This window comes from Protomyctophum bolini, assembly GCF_963924005.1.
Source record: "Protomyctophum bolini genome assembly, chromosome: 11".
Taxonomy (NCBI): Eukaryota; Metazoa; Chordata; class Actinopteri; order Myctophiformes; family Myctophidae; genus Protomyctophum; species Protomyctophum bolini.
The window spans coordinates 1,061,267-1,078,766 of record NC_137872.1 but is presented as its reverse complement, the minus strand read 5'-3'; the positions used below and the strand labels follow the sequence as shown (position 1 = coordinate 1,078,766).

Here is a 17,500-nt window from a genome sequence, read left to right as displayed (position 1 = left end):
ATGTATTTGGGCCCAACTTCACCTAGACTGTATTACCTTAATAATAAACATGGTCATGAATACTTTCTGCTTCCAGTCACTAGTTTAAAGTCTCATTTCTCATGTCATAATATTCTTTTTGGAAAATTATGGTCCCATTTATTAAAAAAATGACCATAAAGTCGCGTATGTTCTGAGGGGCGTGGCTACCGTTACAGTCTATGATCGGGATTCCCCTCCCACCCGAGTCAAAATAAAAACCAACGGAGAAGAAGGGGGGAAGTCCCGCCTCGTTGTCTGGGCCAGCCAATGGCCAGCTGGGCCCAAACGGATCTAGAAAGATGGCGATGTACAATTCAAGGACTGACATTTTACATTCAGGATAGACCCGCGGAACGCTTTGTCCATATTTTTTACTGTCTATGGTTCACACACACACACGCAGTCACATGTATGTGCGAGCACACACACACACACGTCACACACACACTCCAAAGTTCAAGGTGTAGCAAGTTTCGTGCATTTTTATCGAAGATCCCAGGCCGAGATAGATTTGAACAGTTTTTCATGTAATTCAAAATGGTGGGAAACCTAAAGGTCAGAGGTTAAAAGTCAGAACACGAAAGTTGTTCGGGATGAGGAGACACATATGTGTATCGAAGGTTTATTGCCAACGGTCAAACGGTTCATGAGATATGCCCGTTCAAACGGTTCATGAGCTATGCCCGTTCAAAGATCTCATTTTCAATTGAGTGCTGCCATCCTTTGACCGTTTGGCATGGCGCTCTACCATATTGCCAAGTTTCGCTGTTTGTTTGTTTTAGTTAGATTGTTAAACACACAATACAGTTTCAGTTAGTTTCCATTTTTGTTATTTTTATTATGATTTTTATTTAGTTCAGTTCACAACTATGATAACCTTGACGCAGTGACAGTTAATCTACAGTGAATGATCACAGCTGATTACCTGCAGATTGATCAGTCCTGTAGGGCCTACAGGACTGATCAATCTGCAGGTAATCAGCTGTGATCATTCACTACAGGCTACAGAAGCCATGGAGCCTTTGGTAGAAACAGCTCAGCAACATTCACTGCATGTTGCTTGGCCTCTAACGCAGCATCTCTGGGACTATTCCTCGCGTCTCCGATGGCGTCAGCGAGATCAAGGCAACAACACTTGCAATTTCCCCAAATTGCACCTTTCTAGATGTTGTCATTGGTTGTTGCTGGTGGTAGTCATGGCTGCCAGTTCCCACCTGATGTTGTGTGGGTGTTCTGACTGCTCCAGACCGTGTTGAATAACTGCTAGCTTGCATAATGTCTTGAGACTAGGACTGAAGTCTAGGACATACAGGTCATTCAGTAGGTCGCGTTGGGTTATGTCTCTACCTCCTAAGATAACAATACGATCTACCATCATGCAACAGCACATGTCAGACATCCCTGAACGTGGGCCGTTCCCCTTGAGCTCAACCTTCTTCCAGCAGAAGGTCTCTGGACTCAATTTCCACAGATCATTGAGGTCCTGGTTATCGTTGCGGCCACCAAATATGTACAACTCTCCATTGTAGGTAAAGGCTCCATTGTAGTGGCGTCTTTCTGGTAGAAGCTGTCTAGAAGGTGTGTGGATCCAGAGGTTGGTCTCTGTATCAAACACTCTGACGGTGTTGCAGCACCGACCTCCCACCCATCCTCCAAATACAAACATCTTTGTCCCGATGATGGTAGCAGAGTGACGGACTGAAGCAGGAGGTGGAATTCCTCTGGCGTTGATAAAAGTCCAGACCATTGTGGCGGTGTCCAACTTGTAGGTGTCATTAGTGTATCCAGTCCGGATACCTGATCCTCCATGAATATACATGACCTTCCCCAACACACAGGCCGAGTGGTTGTCCCTCCCCTTCGGAACAGCCCCGGAAACCTGTGGTTTGAACCATCTGTGGGCGTCGACATCAAATGCATGAAGAACATTGCAGTAGTAAGGAAACCCTCCCAAGATGTAGACGATATTATCTCCTACCAACGCAGCCGTGTAGCCAAAGGCCCAGGAGGAAACCCCCACTGGGGTCAACTCCTCCCAGCGCAGAGACACTGAGTTGAAGACGTGCACATCGATCCGAGCCTCGTTGCCGTAGTACGCGGACGGCGTAAAGGAATAAAGCAGTCGTCCAACCGCTACAGCTCGACCGCCTCTGGCCCCTCCCACGTTCTCGCTGGACAACGTCCAATAAGGCATCTTTATATAAGAGTCGTCTGTCTCTCCCTCTAGTCTCCACCGGAACAACGGTGCTCTAGCTCCCCCTGCAGGGTCTTATATAGACTACAACCAGAGCCCAGGTGTGACGTCACGTCACAAACATCTAGCTCCTCCCCCGAGGTGTGATGTCACACGACACACAAACTGCTGTCAACGTCGTTGCCGGGCAGAAACCTCACATCTCCATTATTCTAATTTGTTGTGTTTTTTTTGAGCGGCACTAGGGGGCGCTATTCCCTCCAACGTCTGACTTTCAGAGACAAGTCGATTTACTTTTAATGTTTGCAGCCACAGTTTGCAGCCAAACATCACATTCACTTCACATTATAGTGTGATGTTTTTCTTAAATTTCGTCGTACATCTTACAATGACAATAAAGATCTATTGATTTAAATTGACGCCCCCTACTTGATCATACTACAGCATCAAAAGTAGCAGATCTACAAGGTGGAAACGCAATGTGAACACAGTTTTTTCATACTTTGTGTTATTTGGCAGGTGCAGGATTCAAAAAGGTCAGAGTAAGTAGCACTATTGTGTTTATCTGTCACTTTGACCAGTAAGCTCCGCCCTCAAGTTTTTCCACCATTTTGAGCAGTTTGAAAAATTCTTAAACCCGACTTTCTGCTGGGATTCTTTTGCAATTTGCGAGAAATCTTCTACAAACAATCTATGGACAATTATCTGAAATCCCAGTTGAAGAGAAGTTTATATGTGAAAAATAAAATAAAATACAAACAATGTAGCTGCAAGCAGCGATAACAGGTGCTTTGAACAGGCATAACTCAAGCCTCGTCCGTCCGTCTGTCGGTTTGGGGTACGAACAGCTGCCATACCGCCGGGCGACCTAAAGGTGGCACCATTGAGCAGCCTAAAAGGGCTCATTGCTTGGTCCCGTCTCATCGCTGCTTGCAGCTATATTTATGTCATTGTGTTCTTTCATGCTCATCACCAGCAGCCCAGCATGGAGCTGTCCGCTCAGCATTGGTGCTGAACACACGACCAAACACATGAACGCGCTGGTCCGTTGACTATCATTGTGCACGTTCACGACGGCAGCACGCTCGTGCGCGTTCGTGCACGTTCAAATCCATCCCAGAATTCTCTCTGTTCCTACCCGGAAGGAACAGTGAAATCGCCTCATGCGCTTTTGAGCAACTTAATGCAAGTGGATGGAAGGAGAACTCGGGTGCCATCTCTATTCATATATACTCTAAGAGTCGCATGCTGTATATAGACTGGAAAAGAGTGTGTGTGTGTGTGTGTGTGTGTGTGTGTGTGTGTGTGTGTGTGTGCATGCATGTGTGTGTACGTGCGTTGGTGTTACCTTCAGCATAGAAGACACCAGGTCCTCTTCAGTCTGTCCTTTCAGTGGATAGTCTCCCATGAACCTCATTATGGCTGAACAACAATGAACATGATTAAACAATATGATTAACAATGTCATTGTAAACGTGATTAAACAATATGTATTGATTGTTGATTCCGTCAACTAATACTGGGACAAAAAAATGTTTAGTCGACTACCTTTTCTCGCTCTGACGAAAACTAAATGGAAACTAAATAAAAACTAAGCTTTAAGCCAAACTATAATGACAACGTCGTGGTTGCATGCTGAAAAGAGCCGATCTACAAGCTCACAATGCGTCGCAGCGCATCAATCTTTTTACCCATTGCGACGGCATCAAGGCCCGCCAAAATACAGTTGTAGCCGACTGAATCAAATGCTGATTTAGTCGACCAAAATAATATTCTCATATATTCTCAATATTCTCTCTCTCTCTCTCTCTCTCACCCAGGAAGATCTCCGCTGCCACTTTATTCATTCCTTCATCGGAGAAGTCGATCAAAGACTCTGGGATCGGGGACTGAAGAAAGAAAGAAAGAAAGAAAGAAAAATAGATTAAATCTGTATTTTGATCCTATGGAATATAACAATCCAAAAAGGTGAGGGGGTTACAGTTTACTTTCTATTAAATAGAAAGTATAGATCTATACAATCTCTCAACTATTTCTCAACAATGACTGTCTATTACCAAATTATTTAATATACAGCATAATACAATTACTACAAATGTATCTAATGAACTAAATGTATACCTTAGAATATTTAACCATTTCGGCGGGGTCCCTGACCTCCTTGCCCTTCTTCGTCTTTGAGTCACTGTGGAAAACAAACAAAGCTGAAAATTATTTCTCTGTGGTTTATGTTGTGATATACAACATGATAATTATGTGTATGAGTGCCTATGCTGTGTACTTGAATATACAAATGTGCAGGATATGTATTGTGTACTGCCATGAACTGTAACAGACTGACTTTCTAGTTAGCCACTGAAGCCATCTCAGAGAGCAAGGTCATGCTTGCTGCTAGCCGTTGTTATTGTCATGAGGACAGGAGGATCCAGAGCTTACTATATGATTCTGTGTGTGTATAATACATTGTGAGTGTCCCGTTATCATCGTTCTCCCGGGCCCGTCGATACGCCGCCGTACCAACAGGAATAATTCAGCTGGATTATCACACACCGCCCAGCCTGCACACACACTATAGAGCGCAGCAGTCCCGCCCCCTTTCAGAAAAGCGAGTGGCCCAGGAAATGAAACCCCAATGCATTTTTCCATCGGCACTTCGAATATAATTTATTTAAAGACGGTTACGCCGCGGACAAAGCCAATTCGGATCATGACAAATCATGACAATGAACACAATGTTTTGGGACGATCAAATAATTTATAAGACGAAAAACCAAAACAAATAGTGTTGTCTCCTGCCTTTATTTTCTTCTTTCTAATGATTTGATCGTCCCAAAACATTGTGTTCATTGTCATGATTTGTCATGATCCGAATTGGCTTTGTCCGCGGCGTAACCGTCTTTAAATAAATTATATTCGAAGTGCCGATGGAAAAATGCATTGGAGTTTCATTTCCTGGGCCACTCGCTTTTCTGAAAGGGGGCGGGACTGCTGCGCTCTATACCGGTCTGCCAGAACCGGACGAGGGTCCTTACAGTACCTATTCATTACAACAGTTTACATCTATGAAGTATACAGTAGGTGTAGGACATTCATCATGTCAGAAACAAACTACTAGAGAACCAAAGTCTGACGTCAATATCGCTAGAAGGCCACGATCCAGATCACCTCATATAAGAACTGTGATTGAAAAATAAAACACATCATCCCGGGGCTGTTTCACTCATATGGACAGGAAGAATCAACTGACTGTGAGAAAACGCTAATGTTACTGCTGCTGAATTTGTAAAATGTTCGCTAGAAACAAACTGTATCAAATGTGACCAGATTTGACTGAGAGATTCTAGCTTTCCACCAGGAGAAAAACCCTTTTTTTCCCCCAATGAGTTTATAGCACAGGCAGACTCTTCACATACTAGAGCATGTCTGAAATAAGTGTCAAGAGTTGAAATCGACATGTAAATATGAAATAAATGCTTCAACATGTAGCTGGTGTAATGTTAGAGACCACAGAAGTGAACCTTTCAAGCCTGTTTTCTCAACTCACTGTTTTCTGCAAGACATTATACTCTATAAGCCATATCTCCAGAACCGGTGGGTCAAACTGAACAACCAATATGTCAATTTGAACCTATGATTCCCTGCTTTCACATGACATGAAGAAATCCAATGGCAGTCCTTCAGTGAAATTTAGTCACAAATATAAGTGACTGACTGTCGTAAACGAGACAGAGACACCTCCCCGACAATATCGCCTAGACAGGTCCAAAAATGTGTTTCCTTATCCTGGATAGTTAATTCGATACAATAGCTCAGTGTGTGTGTGTGTGTGTGTGTGAGTGTGTCTGACCTTCTTTTCATCTGTGCCTCTCGGTAGTACTTCCGGGCGAACTCACTCATGTTGTACTGTCCTCCCACAGGCAGCTCATCCAGGTCCACACTAACAGTGTCCGCATACATGTCCCCAACCATCTGACACGCACGCACGCACGCACGCACGCACACACACACACACACACACACACACACACACACACACACACACACACACACACACACACACACACACACACACACACACACACACACACACACACACACACACACACACACACACACAGTATGAATTAAGCAAAACATATAGGGCTGTATTTTGCGTGTCTTGCGTAAGTACCAGGTCTTATTAATTAACTTAAGACCTGGAGGCGTGGTCAATGCGCTTTGGCCACTCAGAATAGCCAAATGGCATTGATCACGCCTCCAGGTCTTAAGTTATAAGTAATAAGACCTGGTACTTAATAAGACACGCAAAATACAGCCCATAGTATGCATAAAGCAAAACATAATGGGATCTGCTATATAGATCAGCTATTTCTATATATTTGGCTGATAATATAGGATTTTAACCCATTCTGACCGGGCACCCATTTTGGTGTTGGCATCATGTTATGCTTTAGCTATTGAAAAATAGCAGATCTACAAGCTCATAGCGCGCCACCGAGTGGCGCGCTACGAGCTTGTAGGTCTGCTATTTTTTGAAAAATCGAAGAACGACTGACATTTTTTAGAATCTGATCTCAGGTCAGAATGGGGTTAATCAGACCAGTGTGTTGTCCAGTGGAACCTCGTATGAATCTGATCTCAGGTCAGAATGGGCACTGCTTCCATATAGGGTCCATGATTGGCAGATTCCTGTCCCGTACGGGGCTGCAGACATTTATCCGACATTTAACGTCTGACATGCGCTGCGGGTTAAAAATCCTGACATGCGCTGTCGGTTACAAATCACCCGTACTGTCAGTTACAAATCACCCGTACTGTCAGTTACAAATCACCCGTACTGTCAGTTACAAATCACCCGTACTGTCAGTTACAAATCACCCGTACTGTCAGTTACAAATCACCCGTACTGTCAGTTACAAATCACCCGTTCTGTCAGTTACAAATCACCCGTACTGTCAGTTACAAATCACCCGTAATGTCAGTTACAAATCACCCGTAATGTCGGTTACAAATCACCCGTACTGTCAGTTACAAATCACCCGTACTGTCAGTTACAAATCACCCGTACTGTCAGTTACAAATCACCCGTACTGTCAGTTACAAATCACCCGTACTGTCAGTTACAAATCACCCGTACTGTCAGTTACAAACCCCCCGTGCTGTGGGTTACATCACAACCCCCCCGTGGCGTGCTGCCCCGCCCCCTCCGTACCTCCGTGGAGAGGTCCAGCTCGTGGGCGGCGAGGGTGGAGCCCATCGCCACGGCGACGGCGGCGGAGGCGGCGACTCGGCCCTGACGGTGTCGAGGCTCCGCCCGGTCCGCCGGGAGGTCCAGGAAGTCTGGGGCGGCCACGGGACGCACGAACTCACCGGGGAACACCCCCCACCGCCCGAACACGGCCCCGAAGCGCCAGCCTAGACACACACACACACACACACACACACACACCCACACACACACACCCGCACACACACGCACACACACACACGCACATGCACGCACGTACAGTGCACGACAGTACCATGAGTGTTATGGACCACAATTATTGAAAAGGTTATGTAAATACTTTTGAATGGTGACAATGAAGTATATATCCCAAACCCCCTCATACCACACAGGGTGGTTCTGAACCCAAACACCCTCATACCACACAGGGTGGTTCTAGAGGATGGTACTGAACCCAAACCCACCAAAGTCAGGTGTGTCTCTCTTTATCTCCTCCAGTAGCATCACCTTCTTCCTCACTATGCAGCCATAACGTTTACCTGAACACACACACACGCACGCACGCACGCACGCACGCACGCAGACAAAAAAACATAGAAAGCAACTTAGTGGGTACAAGAGCCAATATGTCAGTGCTGGTCAAACTAGGAAATATGTGTTATAAAGAATATATATAGGTATATGGACAAAGTTAACTAGGGCTGTCAAAGTTAACGCACTATTAACTAGTTAACTCACAATCCTTTTAACGGCACAATTTTTTTTGACGCGCGATTAACGTACTGTGAAGTTTGACAGAATGGTTGAGCATGTGAATGCAGGCAGTCAGTGAGCCCCACCCCTCTCTCCCCCTCTCACACAATTAGAACACTTAGAAAACATGTTATTTTGATCAACATGGCCTGTTATCTCTCGTAATGGGATACCATTGGCCAACATCAATACAATTCTTTAGTTTGGGTCTGGAAGGCTAAATGTCTCAAATGCAGAATGAATAATATGCTATGATATGAAAAATCTTGAAAACCACTGATTTAAGGTATATTTAGAACGTATACAAAATATGCGATTAATTTGCGATTAGTCACAGTTAACTATGGACAATCATGCGATTAATCAGATTAAATATTTCAATCGATTGACAGCCCTATAGGACAAACACAATACAGGTAAGCTCAACAGGGCGTGTGTGTGTGCGTGTGTGTGTGTGTGTGTGTGTGTGTGTGTGTGTGTGTGTGTGTGTGTGTGTGCGTGCGTGCGTGTGCGTCTCTTACCAGCATCGAGACCTTCCATGTGCTGGAGCTTAATGATGTCCCCTTTGTGGAAGCTGAGCTGAGCTCTGTCCTCAGTGATGTAGTTCCTCACTGCCACCACATACTCAGAGTCCTAGGCAGGCAGACAAAGGAAGATGTATAAACAATGATATTTTGTGAAAACTGTCATGTTTATGCTTGATGTTTGTCCAGCAGTGGCAAACACTTCTCTTTTTTTTAATATATATTTTTTATCCCACGATTTTGTAACCCATTTTTCACCCCTGTGTCAATCATCTAATGTGATCCTGGGCTCTACACACCCTCCACCAGCCTAGTCCCCATATATGGGGGACAAGGGGAGACCAACCTAGTCCCCATATATGGGGGACAAGGGGAGAGCAACCTAGTCCCCATATATGGGGGACAAGGGGAGACCAGCCTAGTCCCCATATATGGGGGACAAGGGGAGAGCAACCTAGTCCCCATATATGGGGGACAAGGGGAGACCAACCTAGACCCCATATATGGGGGACAAGGGGAGACCAACCTAGTCCCCATATATGGGGGACAAGGGGAGAGCAACCTAGTCCCCATATATGGGGGACAAGGGGAGACCAACCTAGTCCCCATATATGGGGGACAAGGGGAGACCAACCTAGACCCCATATATGGGGGACAAGGGGAGACCAACCTAGTCCCCATATATGGGGGACAAGGGGAGAGCAACCTAGTCCCCATATATGGGGGACAAGGGGAGAGCAACCTAGTCCCCATATATGGGGGACAAGGGGAGAGCAACGGACTTGAACTCATGCTTCCTTCATGCCTGAGTGTCCAAGTTGCTCCTTTACAACCTGACAGGGGGGAGTTTCCCTGGCTGGACGTATAGCGCGTGGAAGGAATACGTTATTCCAACCAGTTCCTTTCCCCTCCATCAGGCGCCCCGGCTGGCCAGGGGGAGGCAAACACTTCTCAAAGATCACGCAACAACAAAGACATTCACAGAGGTGTGAAATAGACCCATGATGGAAACAAATGCAACCCCCACTATGCATGATTACGTCCTGTAGTATTATCATTATTATTATTATTATTATTGTAGTAGGCCTACTATCTATCTCTGAATGACAGCCAGAGCCATGCAAATGGTGTGTTCTCTACGAGAGTTTTAACTTTGACTAGACTAGAGTGACATACATTTCTCACATGGCATAAGTGTTGTATAAAATATAAAGATCGCACACACGCAAGCACGCACGCATGCACGCACGCACACACACACACACACACACACACACACGCACGCACGCACGCACGCCTCACCTTCTTGAGTTCCGTGAGGAAGTAATCTATCATGTGTTTGACCTGCGGGGCCTTGGCAGAGAACAGGATCAGCTTCTCATTGGTCAGGTTGAACTCCAGCATGTTGCTGGACGGGATGGACACAAACAGGATCTCCGAGTAACTGTGCAGGAAGTGGCGCGCACACACGCACGCACACGCACACACACACACACACACACACACACACACGCACGCACACAACCAGGAAGTCAGCGTAAAGGCCAAGTGTCTAAGGTCAAAAAAATCATCTGTCCTCTGATCCCGACACTTGGTTTAAGTGATTCTCCGTTTTCCGTTTAATTTGAAGGATCCCCCAGTTTGACATGCATTAGTTTACGGACCCCCATTTAATAGCATTTCTATATCTCTGGGGCCACCGATTTATATTGTAAAATCAATGTCAATTTAACTCTGAGAGTGTACAAATGGAACCAAATGGACCCCAGAGGAGGATGATGATGATGAGTGATGAAGAGTTAGAGAGAGAGGTGGAGAAAAGACAAGAGGCATGACCATAGATTTGTAAAAACACCAGGGAGTGATACAAACATGAAAGAATGTGGAGATGTGAGGTTTCTGCCCGGCAACGGCGGTATGATTGACAGCGGTTCCTTGTGTAACGTTGACATCACACCTCGGGGGAGGAGCTAGATGTGTGACATCACAACTCGGGGGAGGAGCTAGATGTGTGATATCACACCTCGGGGGAGGAGCTAGATGTGTGACGCCACACCTGCGGGCTCTGGTTGTAGTCGATACCAGTAAGACGCCTGAGGGCTCTGGTTGTAGTCCATACCAGTAAGACGCCTGAGGGCTCTGGTTGTAGTCGATACCAGTAAGACGCCTGAGGGCTCTGGTTGTAGTCGATACCAGTAAGACGCCTGAGGGCTCTGGCTGTAGTCGATACCAGTAAGACGCCTGAGGGCTCTGGTTGTAGTCGATACCAGTAAGACGCCTGAGGGCTCTGGTTGTAGTCGATACCAGTAAGACGCCTGAGGGCTCTGGTTGTAGTCGATACCAGTAAGACGCCTGAGGGCTCTGGTTGTAGTCGATACCAGTAAGACGCCGGAGGGCGAGAAGCGAAGGGCGAGGGTTGTGTGCACCACATGGAGGGTCATATCAGCATAACCGCCTGGGTGACAGCAGACTGCTGGGCGAGCGCTGGCGCTTTGACATGGGGGGTCAGGTCAACATATGGAATTAATTATGTACTGGCCATATATGGACCATGTCTTGAGTGTACAGGGTTTAATGAGGGCCCAGGGCCCCGGGCCTTAGTTTCCGGGCCTGTTGAGAACTCTAGTTTTTGCCGGCTGCCGGGCGCGGCTTCACTAATAACTTTGGGGCCGGCCCAATGGACAGGTATCAGTCAACAGGCCCGTCTAGAGTTTAAATGGACAGGTATCAGTCAACAGGCCCGTCTAGAGTTTAAATGGACAGGTATCAGTCAACAGGTCCGTCTAGAGTTTAAATGGACAGGTATCAGTCAACAGGCCCGTCTAGAGTTTAAATGGACAGGTATCAGTCAACAGGCCCGTCTAGAGTTTAAATGGACAGGTATCAGTCAACAGGCCCGTCTAGAGTTTAAATGGACAGGTATCAGTCAACAGGCCCGTCTAGAGTTTAAATGGACAGGTATCAGTCAACAGGCCCGTCTAGAGTTTAAATGGACAGGTATCAGTCAACAGGCCCGTCTAGAGTTTAAATGGACAGGTATCAGTCAACAGGCCCGTCTAGAGTTTAAATGGACAGGTATCAGTCAACAGGCCCGTCTAGAGTTTAAATGGACAGGTATCAGTCAACAGGCCCGTCTAGAGTTTAAATGGACAGGTATCAGTCAACAGGCCCGTCTAGAGTTTAAATGGACAGGTATCAGTCAAAAGGGAGACATCGAAGAGGAAGGATTAACATAAAGGAATGTCAGAACAGGTCATCTCCATTTATGGAGACCTAAGGGTCTGAGGTTTGAGGTCAGATGTAGAGTTGCTGGTCAACATTAATGACATCAGGGATCTCCATATATGGGCATTCCCATATTTAGAGGGGCTTAACATTGACATGAAAGTCTATATAAGATGCTGCATGGGGAGATACATTGTTGTTCTGGTGAAGACATAGAGGACTAGAGGGAGACAGAAAACTCTTGGATGCTTCACTGGACAGTGTCCAGAGAGAACGGGGGAGAGGACCCAGGTGGTCCAGCTGTAGCGGTTGGACGACGACTTTATTCCTTCACGCGTTCCACGTACTACAGCAGCGATGCTCAGCGATGGTTTGATGTGCACGTCTTCAACTCAGTGTCTCTGCGCTGGGAGGAGTTGACCCCAGCGACACCTGGAAGAGGAGAACGCTGGCGCTGCACGGCTGCGTTGGTAGGAGATATCGTCTACATCTGGGGAGGGAATCCTTACGGAAAAGTCCTTTATACATTCGACGTCGAGGCCCACAGATGGTTCAAACCACAGGTTTCTGGGACTGTTCCAAAGGGGAGGGAGCACCACTCGGTCTGTGTGTTGGGGAAGGTCATGTATATTCATGGAGGACTTGCCATGACTAGATACACTAATGACACCTACAAGTTGGACACCACCACAATGGTCTGGTCTTTTATCAACGCCAGCGGAACTCCACCTCCTGCTACAGCCCATCACTCTGCTACCATCATCGGGACAAAGATGTTTGTATTTGGAGGATGGATGGGATGTCGGTGCTACAACACCGTCAGAGTGTTTGACACAGAGACCAACCTCTGGATCCACACACCTTCTAGACAGCTTCTACCAGAAAGACGCTACTGTCATTCAGCCTTTACCTACAATGGAGAGTTGTACATATTTGGTGGCCGCAACTGTAACCAGGACTTCAATGATCTGTGGAAATTCAGTCCAGAGACCTTCTGCTGGAAGGAGGTGGAGCTCAAGGGGAACGGCCCACATTCAGGGATGTCTGACATGTGCTGTTGCATGATGGAAGATCGTATTGTTATCTTAGGAGGATACAGAGCTAGAGACAGAACCCAACTCGTTCTACTGAATGACCTGTATGTCCTAGACTTCAGTCCTAGTCTCAAGACATTATGCAAGCTGGCAGTTATTCAACACGGTCTGGAGCAGTCAGAACTCCCACACAACATCAGGTGGGAACTGGCAGCCATGACTACCACCAGCAACAACCAATGACAACATCTAGAAAGGTGCAATTTGGGGAAATTGCAAGTGTTGTTGCCTTGATCTCGCTGACGCCATCGGAGACGCGAGGAATAGTCCCAGAGATGCTGCGTTAAGAGGCCAAGCAACATGCAGTGAATGTTGCTGAGCTGTTTCTACCAAAGGTTATCATAGTTAACAGAAAATAACGGAATAAAGAACTAAAATTGTAAAAAGAAAAAAGAAAAAAAACTTAAAAAAGGGTCATCGTACATCATCATGCATCATCTCATATTGGCCAATCAGTAGAGCTTTCATATCTTCTGGCCAAGTGCTTAAGCGCCCTTATTGGCCAAGTGCTTAAGCGCCCTTATTGGCCAAGTGCTTAAGCACCCTTATTGGCCAAGTGCTTAAGCGCCCTTATTGGCCAAGTGCTCCCATGTGAATGTTTTGATGTTAAAATGTGTCGTATTTGGAGGAATGTTTACCTAATTTCTCCTTTCATCGTCAATGGCAAATATTGAGACGTGTGAGGACAAAAGCTGTCAAAAATAATCACACCCGTGTGAAGTGAGGGGCGCTCTTATCATCGTACACCATCTCATTCCGGCCAATCACAATTCCTTCATCAATGTTTGTGTTACGCAAACACTCCAAATTGTCCGTTCATTGTCGACGGCATTTAATGTTTGTGTTGGGACAAAAAAAACTGGTTCAATACATACACCAAAAGCTGGACATACGCCCCTCATAAACAGCTACAATAGCTGGTCTACAAGCTCACAGAGTGTTATTGTGAGTTACTTCACGACCTAGTGTGAGCTTGTAGATCATACATTTTTATTCATACAGATGAATTGAAACGATTCCGCCAACTAACCACATAATTGCGATTATCACACCCGTATGAGGGGCGCTCTTATCAATGGGAATTTAATGTGTTGGACGAAAATAGCCTACATTATTTATGACTTCTGACATGTTCTCCATTGTCACAAGAATCTACACTATAGAATATAGGAAATAATACCTAGAGCATAGGAAATAAAAACTGTCGAGCTGCCAACTTGCGCTTTGCACACAAGTTGGCCATGGATTGCCTACTTGTGCGCGAGCAGAGTGCGCAACTTATCTCTGACTCTTGTCAACTTACCGTCCCTCCCTCTAAAAAAATATAACAAATTCACCTTTAGCAAAGCCCCGCCCTCTCCTACTTAGACACTCCCACTTGGACACTTCCCAGCCAGGCTCATTCATTCCAATGTAAATATCATGGATTTTAACACATTAAATACTGGTTCATTTTTGGAACCAGACCTTTAGAATCTCTTCCAAATCCGTCAACAAGGCCTGCCATATGCACTGGAAAAATATGTCTGTGACATTTCATTTTTTTAAAAACAATGTTTTATCATAATAGGAAAACTATTGGTGGAAAGGTTTGTCTAAAGTTTAGACAAACCTCTCCACCAATAGTTTAGACTCTAAACCATGTTATGCTTAGCTGTGATTGGACCATAGCAGTTTGGGGAGGGGCTTATAGCTATAGGTCAATTGGTCACTGCAAAATTGGTTACGTCATTCACATGTCCGTTTTTAGATAAACAGACATAGTTACGTCATCAGACAATACGTCACAGACCTGTAGGGTCTCAGCACCCACATAGTTACGTCATCAGCGTATACGTCACAGACCTGTGTAGGGTCTCAGCACCCACATAGTTACGTCATCAGCGTATACGTCACAGACCTGTGTAGGGTCTCAGCACCCACATAGTTACGTCATCAGCGTATACGTCACAGACCTGTGTAGGGTCTCAGCACCCACATAGTTACGTCATCAGCGTATACGTCACAGACCTGTGTAGGGTCTCAGCACCCACATAGTTACGTCATCAGCGTATACGTCACAGACCTGTGTAGGGTCTTGGCACCCACATAGTTACATCATCAGCGTATACGTCACAGACCTGTTGGGTCTCAGCACCCACATAGTTACGTCATCAGCGTATACGTCACAGACCTGTAGGGCCGCAGCACCCTGAAGTAGTCGGGTGCAGCCGTGCTGCTTCTCACCATCTTCAACAGCTTGATTCCTTTATGAGACACAGATAGTACCTGCACACCGGTCCCCACACTGCCCTGGAACACGCACGCACGCACACACGTACAAACGCACACACGCACACACACAGAGAAGCAAACATGAAAATATGCAGAATGTACAATTTCAGCATTTGGTTCTGTTAACCAGGGTTCCCAGCCAGGGGTCTATCCTCGGAAGCCATGCAAGGCACCAACCAGCACATCGGGAGCAATTTGGGGTTGAGTGTCTAAAGCAGAAGCCATGATGTCATAGAAACAGACCCATGATGTCATAGAAACAGACCCATGATGTCATAGAAACAGACCCATGAATGATGTCATAGAAACAGACCCATGTGACTCACAGAGGCGGGGAACAGCCGAGAGAAGTAGATCTCCCAGGAGTCTCTGGCCAAAGTGACGGCTTTCCTTTTCACCGTCTCGTCCAGCGTCCCAACGACCTGGTCCACCCTGTTCTCCGCTGTCAGAGGGAGGGGGGGGGGGGTTACCATTCAGACCACCAGGGGTGTTTTTGACAGCACATTTTGTCATAATATAGTCTCTTGAATAGTTTTAACCCATTCTGACCTGAGATCAGATTCTATAAATGTCTTCTACATCCTGACAGTTTTCTGAAAAAGCTATGTTTCTATGTCAGTCGTCGTGTGCTGTTTGCAGCCTGTGTGTGTGTGTGTGTGTGTGTGTTGCCCTTGACATACATAGTATAAAAAGTAGGTGCTAGTAGGTGGCTAGTGCACATCCAGTTCCTGTCTGGTGCTGGACTACGGTAAGTACAGTGAAGAGAGGAGAGTCCGCACACAGGTCTGCTCCAAGGTGTTTGCTTTTTATTAAATACACCATAAATACGACACAACGTTTCGGCCGTGAACGGCCTTCATCAGGTGATAATCGGCAATATGTGACAACTCCCTTTTATCCTAGTCGTCACATCACGTGACTGATGCCGACTGGGCAGGTGATTCACACGCCCTACATATGGTATGACATACATATCATACCAGGTGAAACAATGATTTATAATCTCATATAAATATAGTTCAAAATCAGCTGGCCCTCAACGGAACAGTCAGTGGTGTGCACACTAGGGGGTGCTCTAGCACCCCCTAGTGTCTGCTATTATCCCTCTGGACAAATGTGCCCCTTTGAACCGGCCGGCCGGTTCCACGCGCTGCACAAGGTGCCCTTTTTTCACTTGAGCACCTGCCCCTCTAAATGTCTCTGTACGCCACTGAACAGTTATTATTTTCATTGTGAAAACACCACTGAGACAAAAAACTCATCTCACGTCAACTCCTTCATTCCTACCGAAGAGAGCTTTCATCGTCTGCTTCTCCTCCTGGGTGATGCGAATGCAGGCCTCAGAGAAGGTGTCATGGTGTATCTACACAAAATGAATGAATGAATACAGGCTAGTGATGCACGGAATATTCAGCCGCAGAAAATATTCGGCAGAAAAAAAGTCATTTTCTGCCTATTCGGTTTCGGGCCTGAATAGGCAGAAATATATCACCGAATAGTGTATGCAATTAATGCATTCAAAAGAGCTGAGTAAATGTTTTATGGACCCATAATAGTGATTATTATTTAAGTTAAGTTTTGCCATAACCAACTAATAAACTAACTAACTAACTAATAAATCAGGTAGCTTTAAGGTACGGCCATTACAGCAATGGTAGGAAAAACAACTGTTTCCTATTATCCTATATTCGGTTTCGGCCAAGAATTTCCCTTTCGGTGCATCCCTATAATGCAGGCCTCAGAGAAGGTGTCATTGGTGAATCTACGCACAAGCATTTTGGCATTTTGGTACACCTATTATAATTGCCATTTCCTTCCTGCTACTGAGTGACATTGATGCTTACCATGTGTGTTCAAAAGCTGCATTTTCAGACCAAACATCATAACAATAATCACTTGCATTCACACACAGTGGACGCAACATTTTACTTTGATGCGTTATATTTTCTTTTGTGCGTTTGTTGTTGTATTGTTTTTTCCCGTTTTTTGTGCAGTCTGTTTTTATTTCTTTACTGCACAGCTGCCCCCCCTTTGCCAACTTGTAGACTTTTGTACTGTTCTTTATGAACTTTTAATCTGTTTTTAAACCAATGACCTCTTCCTACAGGAAAGGATTCCAAAAAGGCCTGCTGGCTTCTTCCCTTCCTTGCACTGTATTTTTGTTCTTTGATATGTTATTGTCTATTCT

General features: G+C 45.7%; 1 protein-coding gene across 1 annotated transcript in view; it reads right to left on the bottom strand.

Moving 5' to 3' along the window:
- The window catches only part of myo15aa (myosin XVAa), a gene marked incomplete at its 3' end in the record, with an annotated part of 109,883 nt that overhangs the window by 13,063 nt on the left and 79,320 nt on the right, over window positions 1-17,500 (bottom strand). The window contains exons 46-56 of the mRNA XM_080776436.1: window positions 16,600-16,675; window positions 15,639-15,754; window positions 15,212-15,330; window positions 10,022-10,163; window positions 8,717-8,828; window positions 7,907-7,981; window positions 7,428-7,630; window positions 6,063-6,184; window positions 4,337-4,400; window positions 4,032-4,104; window positions 3,564-3,637 (exon numbers count right to left, since the gene is read on the bottom strand). Of these exons, the coding sequence (XP_080632562.1) occupies window positions 3,564-3,637; window positions 4,032-4,104; window positions 4,337-4,400; window positions 6,063-6,184; window positions 7,428-7,630; window positions 7,907-7,981; window positions 8,717-8,828; window positions 10,022-10,163; window positions 15,212-15,330; window positions 15,639-15,754; window positions 16,600-16,675 (1,176 nt within the window). The remainder of the gene's footprint in view (window positions 1-3,563; window positions 3,638-4,031; window positions 4,105-4,336; window positions 4,401-6,062; window positions 6,185-7,427; window positions 7,631-7,906; window positions 7,982-8,716; window positions 8,829-10,021; window positions 10,164-15,211; window positions 15,331-15,638; window positions 15,755-16,599; window positions 16,676-17,500) is intronic.